The 26,138-nt window shown below is 26.9% G+C and overlaps 3 protein-coding genes across 3 annotated transcripts; all 3 read right to left on the bottom strand.

Moving 5' to 3' along the window:
- Positions 1–5,248: 5,248 nt before the first annotated feature.
- Positions 5,249–7,407, bottom strand: LOC103573370 (mediator of RNA polymerase II transcription subunit 27). The gene is made up of 4 exons (XM_008552435.3): positions 7,021–7,407; positions 5,950–6,219; positions 5,553–5,853; positions 5,249–5,475 (listed from the first exon to the last, which is right to left on the bottom strand). The coding sequence occupies exons 1-4, from the start codon at positions 7,191–7,193 to the stop codon at positions 5,341–5,343; spliced, it is 879 nt and encodes a 292-aa protein (XP_008550657.1). The 5' UTR covers positions 7,194–7,407; the 3' UTR covers positions 5,249–5,340.
- Positions 7,408–9,704: 2,297 nt separating this feature from the next.
- LOC103574428 (facilitated trehalose transporter Tret1) lies at positions 9,705–15,329 on the bottom strand. The gene is made up of 5 exons (XM_014445013.2): positions 14,815–15,329; positions 11,897–12,117; positions 11,103–11,516; positions 10,443–11,017; positions 9,705–10,372 (listed from the first exon to the last, which is right to left on the bottom strand). The coding sequence occupies exons 1-5, from the start codon at positions 14,847–14,849 to the stop codon at positions 10,049–10,051; spliced, it is 1,569 nt and encodes a 522-aa protein (XP_014300499.1). The 5' UTR covers positions 14,850–15,329; the 3' UTR covers positions 9,705–10,048.
- A 1,275-nt stretch (positions 15,330–16,604) lies between these two features.
- Positions 16,605–25,615, bottom strand: LOC103573371 (sterol regulatory element-binding protein cleavage-activating protein). The gene is made up of 9 exons (XM_008552436.2): positions 24,677–25,615; positions 23,933–24,102; positions 23,416–23,652; positions 23,169–23,349; positions 22,884–23,029; positions 21,380–22,812; positions 19,751–21,289; positions 19,454–19,665; positions 16,605–18,771 (listed from the first exon to the last, which is right to left on the bottom strand). The coding sequence occupies exons 2-9, from the start codon at positions 24,046–24,048 to the stop codon at positions 18,592–18,594; spliced, it is 4,044 nt and encodes a 1,347-aa protein (XP_008550658.1). The 5' UTR covers positions 24,049–24,102; positions 24,677–25,615; the 3' UTR covers positions 16,605–18,591.
- Between the last annotated feature and the right edge of the window lie 523 nt (positions 25,616–26,138).

Below are 26,138 nucleotides of genomic sequence, written 5' to 3'. Positions count from 1 at the left end.
CCCTTTAAAATAAAAAATAAATATAAACAAAATTTTATCTAACAGTATAAATATCAATAAAAAAAAAAGTATGAAAATTTTTCCATTCACCTCAAAAAATAAATATTGAATTTAAAAGTAAATAACTATAAGCTCTACTTCAAAGTTAAAAAATAAAAAAATTTTCTGTAAAAAAAAAAAAATTTTTAAATTTAAAACTCAGCCCCGCCATAAATTAAAACCAAATGACATTGCTTTAAAAAATCGTTAATAAAACGATATAAAAATGAAATATAACTAAAAAATATTTTATAGTTGTGTTTGCAGCTGGATTAGAACGCTCTTCCATCGCTCCCGCTCAGCCGGAGAGGGCACCGCCCCCGCTTCCCCCGCCACGCTTTCCGAACAGCGGTGTCTGACAATGGGAAACTCCTCTTAATATTGGGAACTTTATGATAATGAACACACCAATACCACTGCTATTGAGTACAAATAGTCTCACATTGGAGAATCATCTGTACGATTTAATAACAGAACGCAGTAAAGCTTGCGCTTCATTCTTAAGAAATAGTTTGAGACGCGCCACTTCAAATGCTAACAATATACAATGGAATATTAATATCGAGTCGGATTTAATTAACACCAGACATCAAACAAATTTATCTACTTCTTCATTTCACTATTAACAATAATAATAATTATTATTATTAATAGTAATAGTAGTTGTTAAAATTTCCGACTGCTGTCTCTCCAAAAGTGTTCAAGTCACGTTTTATTAAAAAAAAAATAAAAACCATCAGTAATGAAACGTCAATAATAAATTTAAAAATAAATGGACAGTTAATGGTATGAAAATAATAATTTTTTTATGCCTATTTATCATTAAGAGTGCAAGTTAACTAATTTATTAAAAGACTCGAAAAAATTTCGTGCGAGAATTGAATCGGTGAATTTAAAAATTTAAATTACAAGTAGACTGTTTAATTTAAATAAAAATGCGCGACTTGTGGGTGTAACGGAAGGTTTTTCAGTGCACAAATAATAATTACAATTGTTTATTAATATCGAAAAATTATAAAATACTTATTTATGAGATAAGTAATAACCGTTTACGTGATTGTAATTATGTAATTGGTAAACCTTCCATTATATGTACATAGATTTTTTGTATATAATTGTAATCACTTAAATTTCATTTTAGATTAATAACAAACAATTACTGTTTATTTATTTTATAATAAATTATGTACTATATTACTCGATGGTAATTAGAGTAATTAATTTTATTTAGTTTATTAATTACTTTTATTTTATATATTTATTGATGAACAGTATTCTAAAATCTGTGATTTATTATTATAAATATATAAAAATAATGGAGGAAAAAAATTAATCAATAAATTTATTGGTTAATTAATTAATAATTAAGTAAATGTTGATTGAAAAAATTTAATTGAAATTATAATGAGTATGCTGTTAAATGAAGATGTTATTGATTCGCGATTTCATATCAAATAACCAAAGGGTAATATAGTACTGTTTAATTAAAACAATTACTATTTATGATTATGAACTAGCAGTCTTGTATTTATGGACTTGTTATCAATTTATTATTAGAAAAATTGAAAAAAAATTTAATGCCGGATCAAGATAAATTTATCTACTTAAACTTGACTTGAATTTAAAAATCAGTTTATTTTATTAACCCTAGTACAGAGACAACTTTAAGATATAAATATGAGAAAATTTTGTTTGAATCAAAATAATAAATTCAGCTTTTGGAAAAATAATTATATATATTTATAAGAATATATATGAACAACATAAATACAAGATGTTATTTATAATCAGAAAATTTGAGTTATTAAGGGAATTCTTGTGCCCCTCAATTTTTAAAAATATTCAATGACTGAACTGTCAGGCCGCATTCAAATTTTATTAGTTTATTAAAAAAAAAGTTAAAGCATTAATTGCAAAAATTACAAGTTACAATTTTACCATGATATAGATTTGAAAAAAAAATTACGTACAGATGTCAATTAAGAGTTAAAGGAAATTTAGAAAACAAATTTTAGCTTACAAAATTTGAAATGTTGAAATTGTAATAGGGTAGAAGTGCCATTTGTGGCTACTGCTCCATTTTTGGACCTACGATACTTTACTTTAATTAATAAAAAAGTATAAAACAAAATTTCCATTGCAACAGTGTGATAAAAATATCTTTGTACCCATTTCAAAAATTAATTATGTCATCGTGTTTTTTCAAAATTATTTCATTTAAATTTATCCTGTCCATAACTGGATTAAAGTGACCAAAAACGGTCAAATTTATTTACCAAATTTCGTTTAACTCCTAATTGATAACAACTAAGTCATTTTTTTTTTTTTTTTTTTTTCAAAATCTATGTCTCAGTGAACCATAACTTTGTCTTTTTTTAATTAACGCTTTAACTTTTAATTAATTCATAAAATATCAATACGATCGTGATAAAGATAATTGACTATTTTAAAAAAGTGGGGGGGTAATGTTTGAGAATGTTCTTAAAAAAAAAGTGTGTACACTGGATTATTTAACAAAAATTAAAACTTTAAAATACGGCTGTATAAATTTTCATCGCTAGCGTATTCATTCGATAGACAAAAAAAGAAGTAAATAAAAACATTAAGCGCGGGGTTTTTTTATTCGAGTTTAAATTACTATTATTAGTATATTTATATATTAATATTAACAATATGTAGATATACTAGCGATAATAATTGCAACCCAGATAAAAAAAACTGGCCCTAAATATATACATATGTATTTTATAAGTCGAATAAATATACATTCGATTTGAGTACACACGTGTTCATACTTTTGTTTAAAATAAACGCATTAGATAAATTTTTTTTTAGCAGCTTCACTTCTTAAATAAATTAAAGACGTACAATTTATAAAACGACGAATAGCTAAGATTATAATAATTAAATTTAAAATTATAACAAACGACAGCTAATCGTTTTTAAATAAATACAATGAAAAATACAATGAAGTTTAACGTTGCATTAATATATAAATATTCAAATTTAAATTTAATTCAGTTTTTAATTTAAATTACTGATATATCGTATAGAGTATTCAAACAATTAACAATAAATGTCATCGAGCATTTAAAGTTATGTGTAAAATAATTATAATGTAATAACAATAATTATGATAATAATATTTATTAAGTCCGAGGCACTTTTTTCTTAGACGCGTAAATTTGCATACCACAATTAGGTAATAAACGAGCAATAATTGCATAAATAGTTTTGTTTTTGGTATAAATGATTATTGATTATTAATAAAAAAAATAAAATTGATTAATAAATTTAGATAGAGCCTTAAGAAATTTGGATCAGTCCATCGAGCAAGTGATCACTTAAATGAAAAATAAAAAAAAACTAATTAATTAAATTGTCAAATATAATAAGTTCACTGCCATTCAAATGACTTGCGCTTTAATGATTAAAAAATGAGATAAATAAATAAAAGCGCCAAATATTCCATGTGAATGTGTACAGTATGTTAATGTACTTAGTTATAATTACATAATAATAATGAGTTATTATGTAAAACTCAATTTAGATATTAAATAATAATAATAATTATTATTATCATTAATATTAATGATAAATATATAGGAATAATTACAGAGCTAATGTATGAAAATGATGCACGCTTTAAGGTAATACTGCAATTACATATGTGGTCAATGGTAATACGTTCATAATTAATAAATTTTATAATAATAATAAGTAATTACTATTAATGGTGTAATTTCACTTTACGCACTGTAAAATTTTAATTAATTAATTGATTAATTTAAAAAAATTGACAGTGTGATGGATTATTATTTATTGATCGATAATTAATGATAAAAAAATTAAAAGTAATAATAAAACTTCACTTAATCTTGTAAATAAAACGTTGGATCTATTTAGTGTAGTGGAAATAAAACTAGTTTTTAAATAATTGATTAATAATTAATAATTATAAAATAATAAGCCATGAGTTTAGACAAAAAGATCTTGATGCATTTTCAATCCATATAAAAGCTCTGTGATTATAATTAAAATAATTATAAATATAATTTACGCTGATAGATTGCTATGTAACTAGAAATAATTGTGTACAGTGCAGAGTGGTTTAAAATTTATAATAACCGAGTTATCATTATTTGGTGTAACTAATAGTTGATCGGTCAGTAAGATCGTTATTATAAATATTATTGATTGATTGATTGATTGATTAATTAATTATTTGTTTGTTTGTTTATTTATTGATGAATTTAAATAATGTTTTTTTGGAGGAAGTTCTATAAGGACCAACTCCTGATAAATTTTAAAACTACGTAAATTACAATATGTATCGAATAAAAAAAATATTAAATGCGTAAGAAAATTAATAATAATAAAAAGAAATTAACCAGTAGTATCTGTTAAGACATTTAAAAAAATGAATAGTAACAAGAAAAAAAAAATTAGTGACTATGCTAATTTCCTTATAAAGAAAATCTCCAATCCTTCAACTTTATACTATCGTCAATTTTGTTATTCAATGAATAAAGATACATTAAAGACTAATGCATTTTATGGAAATATATATTTTATTACTTATTTTTTAAATTTATAATTATTGAGACCAGTTAATTCATAAGACAACGGATATTTTTATTTTAACAAAAGATCATTTTTTATTTTTAAATTATTTAGTAACTACAAGATCTGTTTAAGTGACAGAATCAAGTTACTGCGGAAATAGTTTTCCATTTTTAAAAATCTATTGAAATTTTTTTAACTTTCCGCTATAAAAATTTTAAATTTTAAAAAAAGAGAAGTCATTAGTTTCGTTCTGATTTTCGAAAATCGAGTACCTAAGAAGTTATTCTGACATTTTTCAGACAAACTTCCGTTCACGCGTGTGTGTATGTGTGGGTAACTTTTTTTGTCTGACGATATTTTCGAAAAAAAACAACCGATTTGCACCTTCTCGGCGGCAATTAAAAGAGCTCATCAAAACTTAAAACTGTTTAGATTTAGAGGCAAATCGGACAAGTAGTTTACAAGTTATATGAAAAAAACTTAAAAATTTATTTTCATTTTTTGTAGAACTCGTAAACTACTCGACCGATTAATTTCAAAATCTGTTGTTCTAAGCTTCCGAGCTGGAAACCAGCTAGAAGTTTTGGATTTGCCTACAGGGTCAACAGTTTTTCAGATTTAAAAAAAAAATCAGTTGTTTAAATATCAAGTTGATAATTTTATTAATCATTTGCAAAGACATTCTTTAAATTTATACATTAATTATTATTACTTATTTAATATTAAAAAAATAACTCAAAGTTTACATTCCTGATGATAAGGCTCAAGTGTCCTGACATCTCGCCACGTCGGTGGTAACGCACTGTGCAAATGTAACCCACATCTTTTACAAGGATCACTGAATAAATTATGAAAACTTCCGAACCACGTCTGATAAATAATTAATAATTAATTATTAATTACAATTAACAAATAAAAAAAATTTATAACAGTTAGGATTTATTTACCATAAAAGATCTAACAGAAAGCTCAGGTAAAGCTGGCGAATGAAAATGTAGCATAGCAGCATGTGCATTTTCAGTAAGTTTACGAAATACTTTATATCTCGACTCTGTCCAAAGATCCATTGGCTCGCCGTATCCTTTAACAATAACCCATTCAACCATCAGTCCTTTGAATGCTATTGCACCTTTTAGAACGTGACCCAGAGTAACATGTAAAATAGCATTCGACGCATGAGGTCGTGATACCGTGACAGTCATCTCACTGTACACACGATCTAGTGTTGCTATCAGCGCATCAACTTGTCTAGTAATAATTAAAAAAAATAACAGACATTAAACATAACTAGTGACGGTGATTAATTTAAATAACTGGTTTATTGTCAAGTAAATAATCACTTACTGAGGTGGTACATTGTGTGAACTAATTTGCATACGTCCTCTCTTAGATCTACTGGTACTTATGTAAGACCTTTTGAGTGAATTAGTACTCAAAAGTGATTGTGCTATGTGACTGTACTCATGAACTCTGTCCGTCCATTTGTAACTATTAACTAGAGTTCCATACAATGCTTGTCTTTCCTGAGTTGTCTCTTGACTCAAGTAAGTTGTACTTGCTAAATTAAATGGACCGGGCGGGGGATTTAATGTACCTACTGCTTGCTCAACGTCTCTGCAATTATTTGTATTGATAATTATTAATTATTAATAAATAATTTTATGAATGAGTGTAACTGACAATTGGTAATTTTTTTAACTTTGTAATAAATAAATAAACCCAATAGCAGAGACAGTTTTGAAATATCATAAAATGTCTTTTGAAAGGACAAGACAAATTATTTTTGTCTCAAAGCCAAGTTTTTTTATATGAATGAGACATACAGATGTTGGTCCGAGGAGTCATAGGAAATTTATCTTCTTTTTGCCGTACTAGAAAAGTCATTTCAATTGAAAAATTGTTAAGATGACTTATTTGAAAATTATTTGTAATTTTTTGTCGTCCCTTGCATTTATGTTCTACTTGAGACACTTGGCTTTGGACATCTATAAGATAGAAATTTTGAGGCAGTTTTTTAACAAAATCTCGACAAAGTGATTAGAATTTTATATCGAAGAAAAAATATCTGCTTGAAAACGAGTGTGAATGTATCTGACAATTGGAAATTTTTTTAATTTTTTAAATAAATAAAAGTAAGTGAAATAAATATTAAAAAATACATATTTTGATAAATAAAAAATCAGTACGCGCACTTTTTTAAATTTCATAACTTTAATTAATTAATTTACTTATCGGATTTTAATTATAAATTAATGAATCAAAAGTACTTTGTTTTGAATATAAGGCGAGTGCCCAAAATTTGACTTTTGTATAAATTTTTTTTGACAAAACAAATTATGACATTTGATTCTGGAGTTCGCTGACAATACGCTCTTAGTAATAATTAAATAAATAAACATATATATTGATAATTACCGTAAGTTAACATTTACAGCAGTTAATAATTCTTGAAGCTCTTGTAAATATTTAGTTTCTTTATTTTCTTCTCCATGATCAGATCTCAATCCATTACCAAGGCAATCAAAGACCTGACCAACACTTGATCTTAATACTTTTAATGCTATCAATGCTGTTTGTAATTGTTCCATTTTACTAATTATATATATAAATAATTAACACACTTTATTTTTACGTTAATGAGCATTTACTTTTCTTTTACAAGCTTAGAATTAATTATTTATTTATAATTAATCCGCATGTAAGCACTTGGAAATCTCAAGACAAGTTTGTAGGTTAGATGAATCTCAACACAACAACAATTTGAATTACGAAATAATATTCACATGTAAGTGAAAGTTATGACGTCAAAACATCTCTGTAATCCTATTGGCTTATATCTTTAGCCAGTTACCCAATCATTTATATCGTCAGCTGTTTCATAAAAATTGAAATTTTAAATTTTGCCGCGAAAATTTGAAATTTTTTTTTCGTTATTAGCTCTAGCTATCGCTGTTTGGCAACACTTGACTAGAGCTAAACCTAGAGCATTTCCGAATGCGTACTAAAAAATATACTCGAAATTTTTTATTTTGATCAATAATTTATTGAATATTCTCATTACTTGTGCAATAAATTTGAATATTTAAAGAATAAATAACTAGAAACTGGAGGAAAATTAAAAATCGTAGGTCAAAATAAAATGGCGGTAGAAAATGATAAAAAAATATTTAAAAAATAAAAAAAAACACTTGAGTGTTTGAACAAACCTTGGTGGAGAAATAATATGCAGAAGGGTGTCCTAATACACTTGGAGATTTAATTTAAATTGCTCCAAGTATATTGCAGCTAAAAAACGTCACTTGACTGCTATTTCCCACCAGACGATGCCAGATGATTTTGATCAGGAACTTGGAAGTTGTCGGCATCAGCAATCAGCAACACTTTACACTACCACTTAACACTCAAAACTTTACAATAGCACTAAACACTGAACACTTCACTACACCACAGATACTTTGCACAATTGATATTAATAAAAGATAAATTTTACAATCATTGCACAATTTTACACGACGCCACTGCAATACTGTTTCAATTCAAATGTAACGAACAAAGAAAGATCTGGACTACTACTGAAGTTGTCGATGATACTAACTGACGCTATCGAACCGTCAGTTGGTATAAAGCAATCGATTTTGCGATTCATCGAATGCTCCCCCCCCCATTTAGCAAAAATTTTATGGTCTGTTAGGAACCTCCGCTCAGCGCACTGGGGCACTTGCAATATACCCGGGAAAATTTGAAAACCTGTTTCGTAGATTGTCTTGCAGTCACGCTACGAGACAGATTGGAGACACGCTACGAGACAGGTTGCAGACACTGGACTACGGCCCGTATATACATACGTATAAATATATTTAAAATACATATGTATATATATATTTAAAATAATTCATTTATTATATTTTTTTTGTTGTTTTATTTCTATCGGTGTATTCGGACCTGCCACCCAGAGTACTTTGACGCTTTTTTCGCTCACGAAATTAACATTAATTTCTAATTATTAATGATCAATTCGTAATACTAAGATTTGTTTCACTCTAATTTCACTTCAATCAATTCACTAATAATTAATACATTTTTTTTAAATTAGTAATTCACTTTTTTTCCTACTAATTAAATTTAATTATAAATTAAAATTTTCCCAGGTATATAACAAGCACGCCAGTGCGCCGAGCGGCGAATCAGAACAGACCATGAGCGTCAAAACAGTGACGCGCAGTAGCGCCATCTTAGCGCGCAATTTAAAAATTGAAATTTAATCATTTTATTAAAAATTATTTGTATCAATAATTATATTAATTAGGATGCATTCGATAAATGTAAGTAATTAAAAGTCAAATTTCCTTATCATATTAAATTTACCAACTTAAAATTTTTACATTTAAATTAATAAAGAATAAACATTGATATAAAAAACTGGGCTATAAATAACTTGTAGTCGATTGTCGTTTTAAATTAATATTTAATACTATCAGTTGTTTTGTTTATTTTAATTGACATTTTACATCAATTTAAAATTATTAAATTTTTTAAGTTTTTTGATTGAGTATTTACAAACTGTTCAATAAATAATAATTTATAATATGGCTCATGATAATAATAACAATAATAATAATAATAATAATATTAATAATAATAGTGCACAAAAATTAGCACAGTTAGAAAAAAAAATAAATAATAAAAAACAAGACAGGCCTTTAAAAATTATTAAATCTACATCGAAAAATCGGTAAGTATAACATTCTTTAATTACATTATTTAATTGACGTCAATTAATTGTAGTATATGAGTATTTTTTTTTTAATTAGCGTGAGTAAGCCAAAGAGTAAATACACGCTGAGAGTTAACGCGCAAAAAAAAGTCGATAAAGTAACAACAAGAAAAAAAATAAATCATGAATTACAACTTTACATCCCGCGAAAAATATATCGTATAATTTCATTGTTACGTAATGAAAAATTTTATAAACTGGTTGCAAAATTCTTTAAACCCAACGCTGAAATTCCTGCCTGGAAATTTAATAAGCAGTCAAGTAAAAAAAGTTTAAATCCTCATTAAAAAAATTATTACATCATCATAAAAATTAAAAAATAAAATCGATTTTTATGAAAACTTACTAAAATATTTTTTATTAATTAACTTAATTAAAATTTACATAATCAGTTTATTTATTTATTTTTTTTAATACCAAGATACTCTAAAAATCACAGCTCAGATCGCATTGAGAACTTACGGCGTAAATTTATTATAATAAAAATATATTTTAAAACATTCGAGAAAAGTTTAACGAACGTTAACAATAATAATATTCTTTACAATATAAAAAATATGGCATATTCTATTTATAAACATTAAATGGCATTCATTAGCATACCAGTGGTATAAAAAGTAAAGAATAATATACGGTGTATACATAACAACTTGATTATTACATAATATACTAGAGTTTACTTTCGAGATCATCGGCAACCAACGCGGGATTGGATACAGCCCATTTTTCTTTAAACTTGGACACTTCTTTAGTCGGTTTGTTATTCAAACTCTCGATCCCGGCATAATGATCCTCGATTTCTTTCAGTGTTCTACCTTCAGTCTCTGGCAATAAATAATAAATAGCAACTAAACCAAATATATTGACAAATGCATAGAACAAAAATGTACCCCAGAGATACATTAAATCGACCATGTACAAAAATATTTTATTTATTATCGATGCAAATATATAACTTGTACATGCAGCTGCTCCTGTTGCAGTACTTCGTCCCTAAAAAATAATATTTATTATTTAAATCGTCAAATTTTTTACAATATAGTAATAATAATAATGATAATACCTTAGCTGGAAAAATTTCTCCACATAATATCCAAGGAAGAAGACGTATACCCATATGTGAAAAAAATGCTGAGCTAATTAGCAGAGTCGTAGGTACCCATGTGTAAATATGTGCATCAATATATTCAAATTTATTTAAACAATCATAAATAGCGCATGTCAAAAAACACAGTCCCGTTCCGCCAATTGAAATAAAACTAATAATTCTTTTACCAGAAAAATGAATTATTACCACACATACAGCCGTACCAATAAGCTCTGCAAGTCCAAGGAAAACCGTAGCTGTATATTTATCGAGCGGAGCTTCCATAGATGCGAAAATAAATACAGCAAATGTTTGCAGTGTCGCAGCACCACCAAATGCTGATACGAAAAATGCAAGAGTTACTAATATAAATGGAGATATAAATGTGCGTTTGCCAAATATTTTCCACCATGACTCTTTTTTCTCGTCTCCATTGAGTGATCTTTTTGAAACTTCGTAAACTGTTTTAAGTTCTTCGGTAATATATGAGGGTTTTACCCAACCGCGTAACCAACAGAGCGCTTTTTCAGCATCTTTCAATCTATCTTTGCCTATTGAATTTAATTAATTGATTATCGATTAATACAAAATGTAAATTAAGGGTTTGCATATTTAAAAATTAATGAGGAAAAATACCTGCGAGCCAATAAGGACTTTCTGGCATCAAACAGAGAGCAGTAAAACACATTGCTGGATAAGTTAAATTTATTAACGCAACTGTTCTCCAATCAACGAGACTACCGATTAGTAATTGTGAAAACACCCCTATAATAACAGCCATAGATGAAGTTGCTGACAGCATACCACGAAGATGTGGCTGTGTTACTTCAGCAACGTACGTCAAAACTGGCGCTTCACAGAGCCCACCTGTTAGTCCAGTTAATGCAAGTGCTAAAAAAATAAAGGGGCTAGATTTTGCAAAGTAAAATATCACCCATGCTGTTATGAAGGGTATGTTGGCCATGAGCATGGTTCTTTTGCGACCCATGTGGTGGGATATTGGTCCACTTATCAAACATCCTAATGGTACCATGAATAAATTTATACTGCCTAAAAAAAAATTATTTATTTATTAGAAATAATGGAGCAGTCATTTTTTTTTATTTGAAAATAAATAAGATTGGCTTTGAATATTTTTTTCCGCTAAACAATTGATTTTATATGAAAAAGTATAAGGAAATGTTATGTAGCAAATTAAATTTTCTACAAAAAAAGTATTTTTAAAAATTATCGTAAAAGACTTTGTTTCAAAATTACAGACGTTTTAAGTTTTAGTGACAATTAGAAAAAATGAGTATTTGAATAAAATGAAACTCCGCTGGCTATCGGGTAATTTTTTTTTTGTTTGAAAACAAAAAATAAATATTCATTTCAAAAGATTATTAAGCACCTGGCTATTAAATTTAATTATAAAAAAAAAAAATAATTACTTATCCACGTGATTTCTTCACGTGTAACAAAAATGTCAGAATCTTCCCTTTGTAATGCCGGTAATAAAATTGTTGGGAAACCAAGTGTTGATCCGAACGTAAGTAAAAGTAAATTTTTCGCGCTCACTGCGCATATTTGTGGTAATGCTTGTCTTAATTTAGATATTTCTAATTTTTCATTCGTCCCATTTGTTTCAACGGATGAATTTATTTTCCCATGTCTGCAATAATTAAATAATTAAATATTAAATAAAACAATAATAATCACGCATAAGTTTATGTGAAATTATTAACATTTACAGCTCTTACATAATATAACAGTAACCCTAATTTAATTTAAATTACGATTTCAAATTCACCATTCACTTTACTTTGTTGCAGCCGATTCTCTCTCGAGTTTTCACCTTCACCTACATAAGTCTCATGTATACCATAGAAAATAATGTTATTTATATTAAGCATCAGAGATAAAAGGACTCTTTGGTTACCAGGAAATTGGTTTATTTCATATCAATATAAGATTCAAACTAAAGACAGTCTAAAGTACATTGAGATAAGATTTTAATAGAAATTCGCTTATCATCGATTCATTGATTTTTGATATTTTAGATTTTAAAAAATAATAAATAAATAATGCCATCAATTTATGATAATATTCAAGCAAATTTTTTTTTTTTAATTTGCAATATTAAATATTTAACTAAAAAAAATATGTCTAGATAAAATAAATCGCAGTAATAATTTAAGTGATAAAATTTCCAGAATAAATTTACGCTAATCCGATAAGCGGATATATGTTTTTCTCATCATTATTATACACTAAAATTTTAAGTATTATATATATATATATATATATATATCTATATATATCTTGGGATATCTTGGGAAAATCGGATCAAAAAATCAATCCATTATATTTTTATTTATTATAATTTATAATATATAATTAATCTTATTATTACGGTTTTATTAAATGATAATCCATTAAAAAAAAGGAATAAAATAAAAAAAATAGTTACAATATGATTAATTACGTAATGTTATTGTTTAAAAACCGGTTTAGGTGTTGATTTATAACAAAAATTATGTTTTTTACGCGAAGTTAAATATTTTCTATTTTTTATTATTATTATTATTATTATTATTATTATTATTATTATTGTTATTATTACTATCATTATGGATTGTTTATTGAGATAATCAAAGTTGAGTTAAAATAATTGGCTGTAACTAAAATAATTATTTCCTTTAATGGATTACAGGCTATTAAATTGATGTAAAATTATTGAATACAGATAAAAAAAAATAATAGTGACTAGTAAAAAAAAATTGTGTCAGGGATTACAATTAAGCGAAACTTGTACTTTTCTTTTAGTAGTCGATGAACTTTAATGAAAAAAAAAAAAAAAAAAAAATATTTGTAATTTTAAAATTTTAATAACGGCGCGATATTCAAATTATCACGAGGTAAAAATTTAAAAATAATAAATCTCTATGGAAGAATAGATGATTTTCATTGTTAAAGGCAGGTGTGATAACTGATAAAAACTGGTGTTTTTTAGCCTTCACATTTAACGCATACTACGAAATAAATATTTTCAAGTTTACAATATTCAAATTTACTAAAAACATTTCATGGTTTTTTTTTTTTTTTGCTAAAAAAAAATCAATTTATTAAACATTAGGAATAAATAATACTCAATAAGTGATAAGAAATAGTAAAGAAAAATTTATGTAGCAATAAAATAAAATAACGAGATAATTATTTTATGATCGATAAAATAAATATTGAATATTTTATATCGCAATTGAACAATAAATTTTCATAATTACTTATATAAATTAAAAAAATTTATTTCTTTTATTCATCTGTATTTAGAAGAAAATAACAAAAAAAAAAACGTAACTCAAATTGGCCTAGACCACTGGTAAGGTCAATAAATTATTGAGTACTTTCAAGGACTACGATATTCAAGGACTACGATATCAAAAACCAGAATTGAAATAAACTGTTGAAAAAAAACGAATATCATATTATCATTTCAAGAAGAAAAAACTCAGCATGCAATTACTTAACGCCGACGAAAATTGATGGTAATTATAAATAAATAAAAAAAATGGTAATTGCAATATTTACAGGAAACATGCAAGTGTTATTTTGACGACGGTCACTAGTTTTTACGATATTTATCTAATTATTTGCTACTTCGATATTTATTTAAGTGATAATTTGTAAATTAACTTATAATTATTCAAACACAAATTTGGCCACTAAAATCTTCATTTAAATTTTATTTCGCGACTGTTTAATTATTTATTTAAAAAAGTCTTTATTTATTCTTTTAATGCATGTTAATTTATATATTATATTCAGAATTATATATTTAATTTAAATGTAAATAAAGATTTGTAATTTCTTTCTTTCTTTCTAAATTGCAGACTTTGTCGTGTGTCGCATAGTAAGTTTAGCAAGGAAAGAAAAAAAATGGCAAAAATATCAATAGGAAGTAACTTTCACTTTCAATAAACATTCACCTGATGTAACTTTACTATTATTATTATATTTAGCACATCGATAAATCTATTTACAAATATATCATTAAATAAAATTCTAAATATCAATTTGAAATTTATCAGATCAGATAAATTTATTTATTCAAACTTATTAATTTTGAAATATCACTGATAAATAATAAAATTAATTTTTTTTACTGATAAGAAAAAAAAAAGAAAATTAACAACCTGTTACTCGATTAATATAATTGATATGTTATATGTTTATATATAAATTATATGACTAAATATATCACCAGTTCCACTTGAAATAACCATAATTTTCCAATCGATTTAAATAATTAAACTTAAATTTTAATATCAAAAAAATAATTATAATAATTAATTAATTATAAAGTAAATACCTTATATCGACATCTGGAATATCTGCAACCGTCATAATTAATTATTTTAATATATAAAATAACGAGCGCTTCAACCCTTAATCAAATAATATTTAAAATTAAACAAATAATTCAAAGAAATAGATAATTATTCCAGTAAATAACTATGTAGTTTTTTTCTTTACATCTTTGATATAAATAAATAAATTAACCAACAATTGATTTTATCATATGACAGTTTAAATAAATATTTGGTACTACTATAATTATTGTAATTTTAATGCACTTGGTATTAACAAGTCGGTTGTTTAATAACTAATAAACACAAAAGTCCTCCGTACAACCAAATGCAACCAACATTTGTATACTTTCATAATTCTCCCTCCTTTTATCTGATGAAAAATCCCACTTCTCTCCCATCCGCAACACGTCTAAATTATTTTACTTAAATTAATACTAATAATATTATTATTTCCATTCATTACTTTATTACACCTTTTCTTCGTGTCAATACACTCTGGATATTTATTTTATTATGTCTGCTCTTAATCCTTTGGATTCCTCCGCTTAATTTATTTATTTGCATTACAGTATCAGACAATTGTTTATTAGATTTTATTTTTTTCTAAATAATTTATATCTTTTTTTATTATTATTGCAATTAAAATACATTTTTAATGACACTGTTTATTTATTTTTTTTGTTTTCGAATAATAAGGATATTTATTTAAGATTATCGAGATAATTTATGTTTTAAAAAAAAAGATTTTTTTAAATATAATGCAGATTAAAAAAATATGAGCTGTTTGAGTTATGATTTTATTGATACTTCTGAAAATATGGAAGAAATAAATTTAAAGAAATTTAATGCTTATTAATATTTTTAAGTCTTATTACTAATAATAATTATATAATAAATTGCAATTACTTTATTGAGGAAATGATATTTTTAATGACAAAATTATTGCAATTTAAAAGTTATCTGTTAAATTAAATGAATGGTACTTTTAATTCAGTTTATGAGGTATATATTTTATTTTAAAAATATGAGATTGATAAATGTTTAAATAATAATTTATAAAGTAATAGCTGCTTATATTTATTATATATCACTTAAAATATTAATTGTTGTTTGATAAAAATTTTTATATTTTATAAATTTAATGAAAATTTATTACTGATATATTTAATTGTTGATAAAAAAAATGAACATAATTATTGTATTTTTTAAAATTTGAATTTGCATATGCGTAGAATTAATTACTCGGTGATAAGTAGTCGGTAATCTTACTTTCGAATAGAGATTTAAATTAATTTAAAAAAGATTTATCAGTACTAATGTTTTATTAATTTTACCTCATTTTTTTTCCTGATGGAAATTTTGTTGAGGATAAATTGTTATTTTTCACATCATCATTTATTTTAAGATTCAAGTTTTAATTTTTTTATTGATTGGCTTTTTTTTGTGTAAAAAAATTTGAGAGTTTATTGATTTTTATTATTTTCTTAAATATTTGCTCAAAAAAAAATATATACATATAATTTTATTGAAAATTATGACAAATACATTGACTTTATATATATATATATAGAAACTCGTCAGTTACTTGCCGTATTTATTGTCATTGAAAATTCACATTTAAATAAATAATAATTCCATATTTATCTTTTCCTCTTATTTCATAATGAGCTAAAAGTCCTAAAAAAATTTAAATGTTTTTCCTCTGAATTAAATAATTAACAATGAATTTTTAACACATTTATATGTTATTACAATAATAATTTATTGTTCCATTAATAATAAAAATAATAAATATAAAAATTCTTATATCTGCAGACCGATTAATTATATTCAACATATTTCATTAATTTTTATTATAAGCATCGTATACTTTTATTTAAAAAAAAAAAGAAAAGAAAATATTGATTGCACCTTTATTACAAACTACTATTAAAGTATATATGATATTGATATTTATTTATTAACTATTTTTACGGAATGTACATACAAAAATATATAACCCGCCATTAAAAAAATTTGTCATTTCGTCTACACTATTAATTACAATTATATGTTTGCTACTTAGTTACTTATTTAAATATTTTATTTAACAGTTTAAATTAAAAAATAAAAATAAATAAATCGGCAGCATAATTATCAAAGCTCTGTATTTAAAAAAAAAAATTATTCAATCACAGTATTTTTTATTTTAAAACAAGACTGTATTTCAAATATATATAACGTCTATATTATTACTAGAAATGAAACAATTATAGATAGTTATTATGATCCTGAAGTTAAAAAAAAAAACTAAAAATATGCACATGTAGAAAATTAAAAAAACTGTAAGTGCAATTTTTTAAAATATTTTTTTTTTAAGAAGTTGTCGTTTTGAAACAAAATCCAAAAATTTTTAACATCGGCTCACTTCAGTATCATTATTTATTAGGAGTGTGCATAGAGTTCAAATTTCAAATCGAATAATTCAAATTTTTCGAATTATTCAAAAATTTTTTTTTGAAAAACATAAAATTGTAATATTTTTTCCAATAATTCAAATTTTTATCAGAAGTAAATAGAGGTTAGATTCAAATTTACGGAATGATTGTTTATGATCTTGAAGTTAGCAGCCAACTAAAAATTATAAAAAATCTAAAAATATGCACATGTGGAAAATTAAAAAAACTACAAGTGCAATTTTATAAAATGTGATTTTTTTTTTACAATTCATACTTTTTAATAAATTCGAAAGATTATTAGACGTCAGCTGATTTCAGTTTCATAATTATTTTTGGTTAATTTAAAGAACTCAATTCTCTATTAAATAAAAATTGAATATTTGAAAGCTGATCAAAAATTTTTCGATTCAAATCGAGTAATTTGAAAAGTTTAAAATAATTTAAAAACTTCCGGATAATTCAAAAATTTATAAATAATTTGATTCGATTCGCACACTTCTAATATTAATATATTTATTTGGACAATAAAAAAATATTAATTACAAGTCTTTAGTTAAAAATTAATTTCTATATATTATCCTGTACAATTATTTTTCGTCAAGATTTATTTAATTTATTTATATATGTAATGATCAATATAACTACAATGACGGATGTAATGAAGGCACGGACAATTGCATCAGTCTACGTGATGCGCATAATTTTAATTAATTAACAATTCCTCAAAACAAACTACACTAATAGTAATTAATAAAAAATATATCGACTTATTTATTTTTTCCAACTTTTTAAAATTTTTATAATTCATAATAAAGACATAACTTTCAATCAACAAATTAATGTACTTATCTTTTACACTTAATATTTTATAAAATTGATTTATTCAAACAATATCTTGCCTCATTATTTATTTATTTCTTCACTATTTACACGACATATATTTTTATTTAAAAGACTATTTTATTTCTCTAAATCATTGCATTGATATTTAATATCCGATAAATTTTTAAATTGATTATTAAACAATTTGCGTTAACAAAAAAAAAAAAAACATTTTACTCTGCACAGCCATTTGACAATAAAATAAAAAATAAACTGTCACTATAAAAATATTTATATCAGTGCGCATACATGGTACAGAATAACAGACGTTTATGTAAATAAAAAAATTAATAAGTAATAAGTAAATTAAAATGTTATGAATCTGAAAATAAAACAATTACCGAGTGAACAATAAGTTTTATAAAAAAATATAATGATGATAATTATGATGAGAGTTTAATTATATTAAACAATTAAAAGTAAATTGCTAGCTATATACACTGACATATAATGATCTCAGTCTAGTTTATCAGAAACCAAGGGGAATCTGACAATACATAATTGCCGACCAAAGTCACAGACAATGCTGTCTCGAAGTGCCAGCATTTGTTTAACATAAACACAACTGTCTTTGTGGCCTAATCTTACTTCTCTCATTGGCTCACCTGTTCTTACATCCCAGACAACTAGAGAGTCCTGTAATTATCAGTAATTATTGTCATTTACTTTTTAATGCCTCCATTATTAACACAACAATTAAATATACATATTTTTTAAAATTATTTAGTCACTTAAATTTCTAAATCAATTATTTTTATCGAGCTCTGAATTTTGTCAATAATAAATTTTAATTTTATTAATTTATCGTGTGATAATTTTTTTTTTCCAAAGTAATTGTGTAATTAAAAAAAAATGATAAATGAAGCTGGTAAGTTTAGTTGTATATACTCGAGCCTAAGGCGGGGGTGGCAAAAACGTGGATTGGGACGTCTTACATTTATCCATAGTGTGTATGCGATTTTTCACCAGACCTGCACCTGAGAGTTTAAATTTTTGCCTCTGTTTGTAAGAAGAATGACGCATGCGCTAATTTTTATCATTTTCCCAACGTGTTAAGTCTTTTAAGCAGATATTTCTTCGGTAATACAAATTTCTGATCACTTTGTCAAAATTTTGGTGCCCTATCAATAGTTCAAAAAACAGAACGACTTTTTTCTCTCTAAAAAGAACAGTAATTCAAACTTCCGGTGCAGGTATACTGAGAAAATTTTTATTAGTTTATCAAAAAATAAATTAAATGACTAGATAATTGTCAAAAATTAATTTCCTGTTTTAAATTGAAATTAACTGTGAAAATTTTTATGATAATAAATCATACCTGATTACTTGTAATAAGTAATTGATGCGTCAGCATAACTAACTGAAGACTATAAGCAGCCCTATGTGCCGGTAGGGTATGCAAAAGATGACCTTGAAAACGTTCCCAAACGCAAAGTCTCTCGTCAGTGCCAATGCTAATTACATATGACGCTGAACAAGTTATTGCTGCTATTGCGCCATCATGTGCTTGTATGCTGTACACACATGTACCTATTGAGTAATACAATGACAATCCCGTATTAGCAATTAAATAAGTAAATATTAATTAAATGTAAATAAATAAAATTAAAATTACCATTAAGTAAATCCCAGACACAGAGTAATCCGTCCTGAGACCCACTGCCCGACGTCATAGGACTTATCCTATCGATAAACAGACACGATATCGGGCCGCAGTGGCCATGCAAAGTGTACATAGGAACGAGATCCTCGAGCCTAAATACTTTGAGCGTGTGGTCTTGGCTCCCAGTAACCACGCGCCCGCCCTCGCTGTCCAACACAGTGATGGCCTGCTGATGCGCGCGATGCGAGCCTTTTTTTATGCACCTAAAATCTTCTTTGGCAGGTGGTTGCAAATTATTAATATCCATCGGAGAGCCCGCGCTCCCCGTTCTCACGTGGGTTCTGCGGCCAGATGTAAATCCCCAGCCGACATGATGACCCTCGTTGTGTTGTTCCAGCTCCAAAAAGTCCACTGATCCGTTTAATTTAGCGGCAATAACTCTATTATAAGCTAATTTTACAGCTGATATACCCAAGCCAGACCCGTCATCAAAGAAACACTTGAACAGTCCAGTGGCGCCTTCCCAAAATTCTAGAGCACCGTTAGCACAGCCTACGACAATTATATTGTCTTGATAATCTATACACCAAATAGGCGCAATATTGTATGATTGAGTTGTTCTATTTGTATTCAATGACGTAGCACTGTCTGTCAAAAAATCATTATTATTAAGCGTTGATGTACTGCCTGTTAAATATTCACTGCTAGCACATTTATCAATGTCATTAAGAGTCTTAATATGTTGGTCAAATAATTGTTTGTAATTATCACCATAGTCAAAGCCATTGTCATAATTTTTATTCTGTTTAGGCACTGGAGAGACACTAAATTTAGTATTTATAAGTGGCCGAAAATCAGGAAATTCAAAAGCTTCGCGATTAGATAATCGACCGAGTGATTTACGTTTTTCATTATTTGAAAACTCATTTATCTGATGGTACTCGTAGTCTAATGAATGAGTCGAATGACGTTTTTTTATTTGCTCAATACGCTGGTAACTGTTTGATCCAGGTGACTTTTGTGGGCCCACTGTTGCGGAATAAAGACCAAATGAATGTGAGTCAAATTCACCGCGCGATGGCGGGGAACCACTTTCGTAATCTGACATCAACTCATCGGGCTCTGGTGTCGCGTTTACGGTGTCACGTTGGGGTGTACTGAAGAACTTTTTACGATCTATGTGAGCCAGCATGTCACCGGTAGTTGCGTCCCAAACTTTAATATGTCCAGCGAGGCAGGTGCTGGCAATCGTGTTGCCATCAGTAGCAAGACACTCAATCTCCTGCGCGTGCCCGTCTAACACCAGCGGCAAAGCTTCCAGTACCAGTTGCGTTGATGAGTCTTGAGTTTTTTCTTGCTGATGCCAACTTGCTCTCCACTCAGCGTAATTTCGTGTGCAAATGCACCTATACAACACTACCATTGTATAAGCAACGACAATAACGCTTATTAAACACAGCAACGCTGCCAAAAATATCTCCATCGGGCTTGATGGTACAAATGGCGCATCCGTATTAAACCCTCGGCTTTCTCTAGTCGGTACTTCAATATCTACAATATAATTTGATTTAATTAAATATTTAAATACTTGGTAAATAAATAAGTACTTCAGTAAATATATATATATAAATAAATACAAACCAGAAAAGTCTAAAGGATCCAAAGCAGCGGTAGCCAAACTCTGCCACTGAAATTGTTGGATATCATCAGGATTACTTAGTTGTCTAGCAACTTCCGGATTAACAGTATGTGCTATTTTTATTGTCGGCAGTACAGTAATACGTTCGCCGGCAATTGATATATTATACATCGCAAGAATAGATGACCAGTGATAGAGCGAGAGACGGTTCCATGGTGGAAAATCAACAGGTTTTAATTTATTCAATTCTTCTGTTATATTATTTGTATCATGAGCTCGATTACTGTTACTGATGTTGTTATTACTGCTATAATTATTATTATTACTCGTATTATTAAGTATACTAGGTAATATTGTCGTTGTGACAACGGGTTTTGTGGTTTTAAGCTCAACATAATTTTTAAATGTTCGCGGTCTGTCGACCGTGTAGCCGTACATCTCTGAGTCTGACTTGAGCGTATCGCTGAGATGTATCAAGTGCTCAATTATTCCCGAGTTATATATTATCATACTTATCCATACGACCATCCAGACCATAAATGCACGTTGGAATATTCGTGTGCGTGCCCAAAAGTGTACTAGTCTTAGACGCTTAGGTATTTTAACAAGCGTATAAGTATTTTGTGAAGTCGGCGCTATTACATTTGTCGGCCCTGATGAAGTCATACCATTCAAACGTGGGTGTGACTTTGAACGAATTATATTTGGCTTCTTGTAGCCGTTATTGCTGTGATTGATAATCGTTGACGTGAATTGCTGTTTGCGCATTGAAGGGAAGTTTGTAAAGTGAAACTTGGTGTTTTCACTTGAGAACTCAGTTCTGCGGATATCGACAGCCAATATCGTGGAAAAGAAAACAATTTGGAGAAAAAAATCATTCAGCAAACCGACAATTGCAAATATACAAAACTCTTGGATTGCTGGTACGAATGTAAATAAACCAATTGTTAAAATAGTAACTTCGGTTAATAAATTTTTTGTTATCGACCATCCTTCCTTGGACAGTCCTTGAGCGACGCGGATTTTTATGTCTAAATGAGCTGGCGTACTGACGACACTTTTTGTTAAAATCAGCACATTTTCAAGGCCGACAATTATCACTAGATATGGAAAAACTTCTTTTCCACTGAGACTGAGAGTCAATCCAAAGAAAAAACATATTCCTACAGTCATTGATAACGATGATATTACGGTTATCGTTGCACTAAATGCCACACCGACTTTTGATTTTATTAATTCTATTTTACGGACTGAAAAGTAGACGTAAAAAAACAACGCGAAAAATGTCATCATCAGCGGAAAAAAATCGCTGTAATTAAATTCCCCGGGATAGAATATATCAAGTGTTTCGTCGGAAGGCAAACTTGTACTGTTGTTTTTTGATTGGTGGAGACTGTAGTAATTTGTTAGGCGATTTTTTAAGCCGTTGATAAATCTAGATAAATAAAAATGGAAATTAGTTGACAGTAGTTTATAATTATTTTTAAAAAAATTTATAATTATTACCTAGGATTGTATTCTTTAAGAAATATTGTTACTGCGTACTGTAATATTCTTTGTCTTACCCGGACTGGATAACGTCTTACTCCAGTTTCTTTTAAATTCATACCAAAAACCATTTCAGCGAGACTTATTTTACCCTTTTGAAGATTCTGTTGGCAAAGAAAAACCCGCAATTAATTTAACTCTGTAAAAATTTTGTTGTGAATAACTTTGGTCACTAAATTAACTATTTTTATTAATAAATTAATGAATGGATACTAATTAATATAAAAAATAAATATATTTTACCTGATAAGAAAATATTGTGCCTAAAATATCAGTATCGCGATTGAACATTTCAATACTCTGTTGCCATAAATTTGCAGGTGACAGCACGAGACAATTATACTCAGGTAATATTTCAGGGTTTTTATTATTTCTTTTTTTTATAGCTTCTATATGAAGACACATATTACCCAGAGTTTTTAATCTTAAAAAATAAAGTAATTATAGTTATTAAAAAATAACAGAGTAACAGTATAATATTTTTATTTACGTCTCTGGATCCTGGTAGTTTTGTATTATTTCCAGTAAATTAAAAACTTCATAAAGCGGTGCCCTAAAAGCATCAGACAGAGCAAGATCTTCGGCCCATGGTACGACTCCAACTCTCAGAGATACTTGCTGGACATACAGCAATGAACTTTCCGATTCATTTGATTCATTTGTCACTGTCGTATTGATAACTACTTTGGGTGCATTGCCAGGCATTGGCAGATTTACTATCGGGTAACTAAAAAATATTAAGTATACAATTAGTTATACTGTCAAAAATTTTAGTGTAAAAATGTTCCCCAATAATTTTGAACATTTAAATATTTTTATGATTATTTTTCTTAACGCAAAATTATACATTTACACATGACAGTGTAAAAATTTTTTAATTCACACCGGCAAAATTTAGCACGATATTTGGTGTAATTTTTACACTACACCGAGTCCAAAATTTTTTTACAGGTACAGATATTAAATTAAATAATTATTAAATTAAAAAAAAAAACAATTTATCTTACCAACATATTAATATAATAGATATCGCCAATGAAAGAACAGCAACAGGATGAGATGAACAAAAAAGACCATGGGCATAATACAGCCCCGCTACTCTGTCTGGCAGACTTCGGGACATTTCACCTCCGAGATATTACTAACATTTCTCACAGTTATCCAGTAATCTCAATCACTAGATAAACAAAAAATCACACCAGCCACCCGTTAATTTATTAATAATCAATTCAATAAATAAATTAATCATAATTACTATTATCAGATAATCACAATCGTATAATTGTTTTATTATCTCTAATGTACAATCTACATATAACAGTAAATTTAAACATAATATCTATGACAAAGATAACAATAGTAATTATTTATTCCATAACTCACAAATATATATATTTACATATATTTACTAATCAGTAAAAAATAAATAATAATACCCGTAAGCAAGTTAACAAAATTAGCGTCAAGGTCACGTATAATCCGTTATTAAAACTTTAAACCAATTGATAATTAATTAATTAAATATATACATGTACATAAATATATAAATATAATTGTTATTCTTATCACTATCATTTGAGCATAAATAATAAATATGTTTTGCAATATATTTACTTTGTTTATGTTTTATTAATTTATTCATCTATATATAAATATATATATGTATACACGATTGATAAATAATATAAAGATATATTTATAACAGTATATTACTGCCAAATATATTAAAATAACTCAAGGAATAAACTTACGTGTTTACTTGCTGTAATTATATTTTTTTTAATAACTTTTATTACGTTTGAATTTTTAGGTTATGTCTTACGTCGTATTCACAGCAATTGCTTGTATTTAAATAAACTGTTCCGCTTACTTGTCTTATTGTTATTTTAATTATAATATATAATAAATATATTTACTGTAGTATTTTCGAATTAATAATTATTGTTCCAATTGTTTATTCTATTTGTTAAATAATAACTATAATAATAATAGCTGTGTTACACGTGTTCATATGTTATATATTTATGATAACCTTCGAATATCAAATTTGATGTTACTAGCGAGCGCGTATGTGTATGTATGTTTGTATATATATATACATATAGATAGATATATGTAGATGTTTGTGTTGTTATGTAGTGTTCGGTAATGTAATAAAGATGATAATAATAATGATAATGTAGTAATGTATGACAGAATAAAACTTTCAAATTATTTAAAAATTACGCAGCGATGTACTTTTTAAACGCCGGTTTAAAATTAAACTTTTGAATTTGAAAAGGAGTAAGGAGTGGGGGTACTTGTGTAAATGGTTTTGAATTTGTTGTAATAAAAGTTAAATAAAGATGAGATTTAGTTTAGTGATCTGATGTAATATCTTTAAATATTAATAGAGAGGATGGAGACTTTACTCACGAGACGACACGAGTGCACTGCCCGGTTTCAATTTAACTTTACAGTATTACTGTTTGAGTTTTGTTGGATGTATGTATTTTATTATACGGACGAGGTTTATGTTGTGTCAAGTGTGTAGTAAGAGAGTGTTGTATGTAGAACGAGGAATAAATGTTAAGTGCAAGAGAGTTTACTGCAATAGATGTTAATTTATTTTTAAATGCATAAGTCGAGCCTTCTTGTGGTAGCCAATCACCGAGCTTACAATCATTCTTAATTTATACTTTATCGTTTCACTTTTAATCTATCTAACTTGTTTTACATTGAATTATAAATTATATGTATATATATATGTATATACATATGCGTAATTAATATGTTTGTAACAGGTTTAGATACTTGTCACTTTGGAATGTAGACACGTGGTCTGATAAAAAATTCAATGCGTCATTGACTTTTTTTTATTGTTTTTGTTGTTATTATGATCGATAAAATTTAATATATATTTTAATTTCTAATGTTCATTTATGAGAAATAATAAATTTATACGATACTCAAATTAGCCGACGTCTAAAATTTTTGAATTTTTTTCAAAATTATTGATTATAAAAAAAAAATATTTTTAAAATTGCGCCTGAGGTAAAAGATCCAGTACTTGATCTAGAAACTAGGACTCGATCGTTTCATATATTTGTATATATTAGTAAAATTTAGTAAATATAAAATATAAATATACAAATACACAAGCTATCAGGTACTAGTTTACTGATCGGGTATTGGGTGTCCATCTCACAGTTTTTTTGATTTTGTACATGCGTT

This window comes from Microplitis demolitor, chromosome 1, assembly GCF_026212275.2.
Source record: "Microplitis demolitor isolate Queensland-Clemson2020A chromosome 1, iyMicDemo2.1a, whole genome shotgun sequence".
NCBI lineage: Eukaryota > Metazoa > Arthropoda > Insecta > Hymenoptera > Braconidae > Microplitis > Microplitis demolitor.
This window is presented reverse-complemented; position numbering and strand designations above follow the sequence as displayed.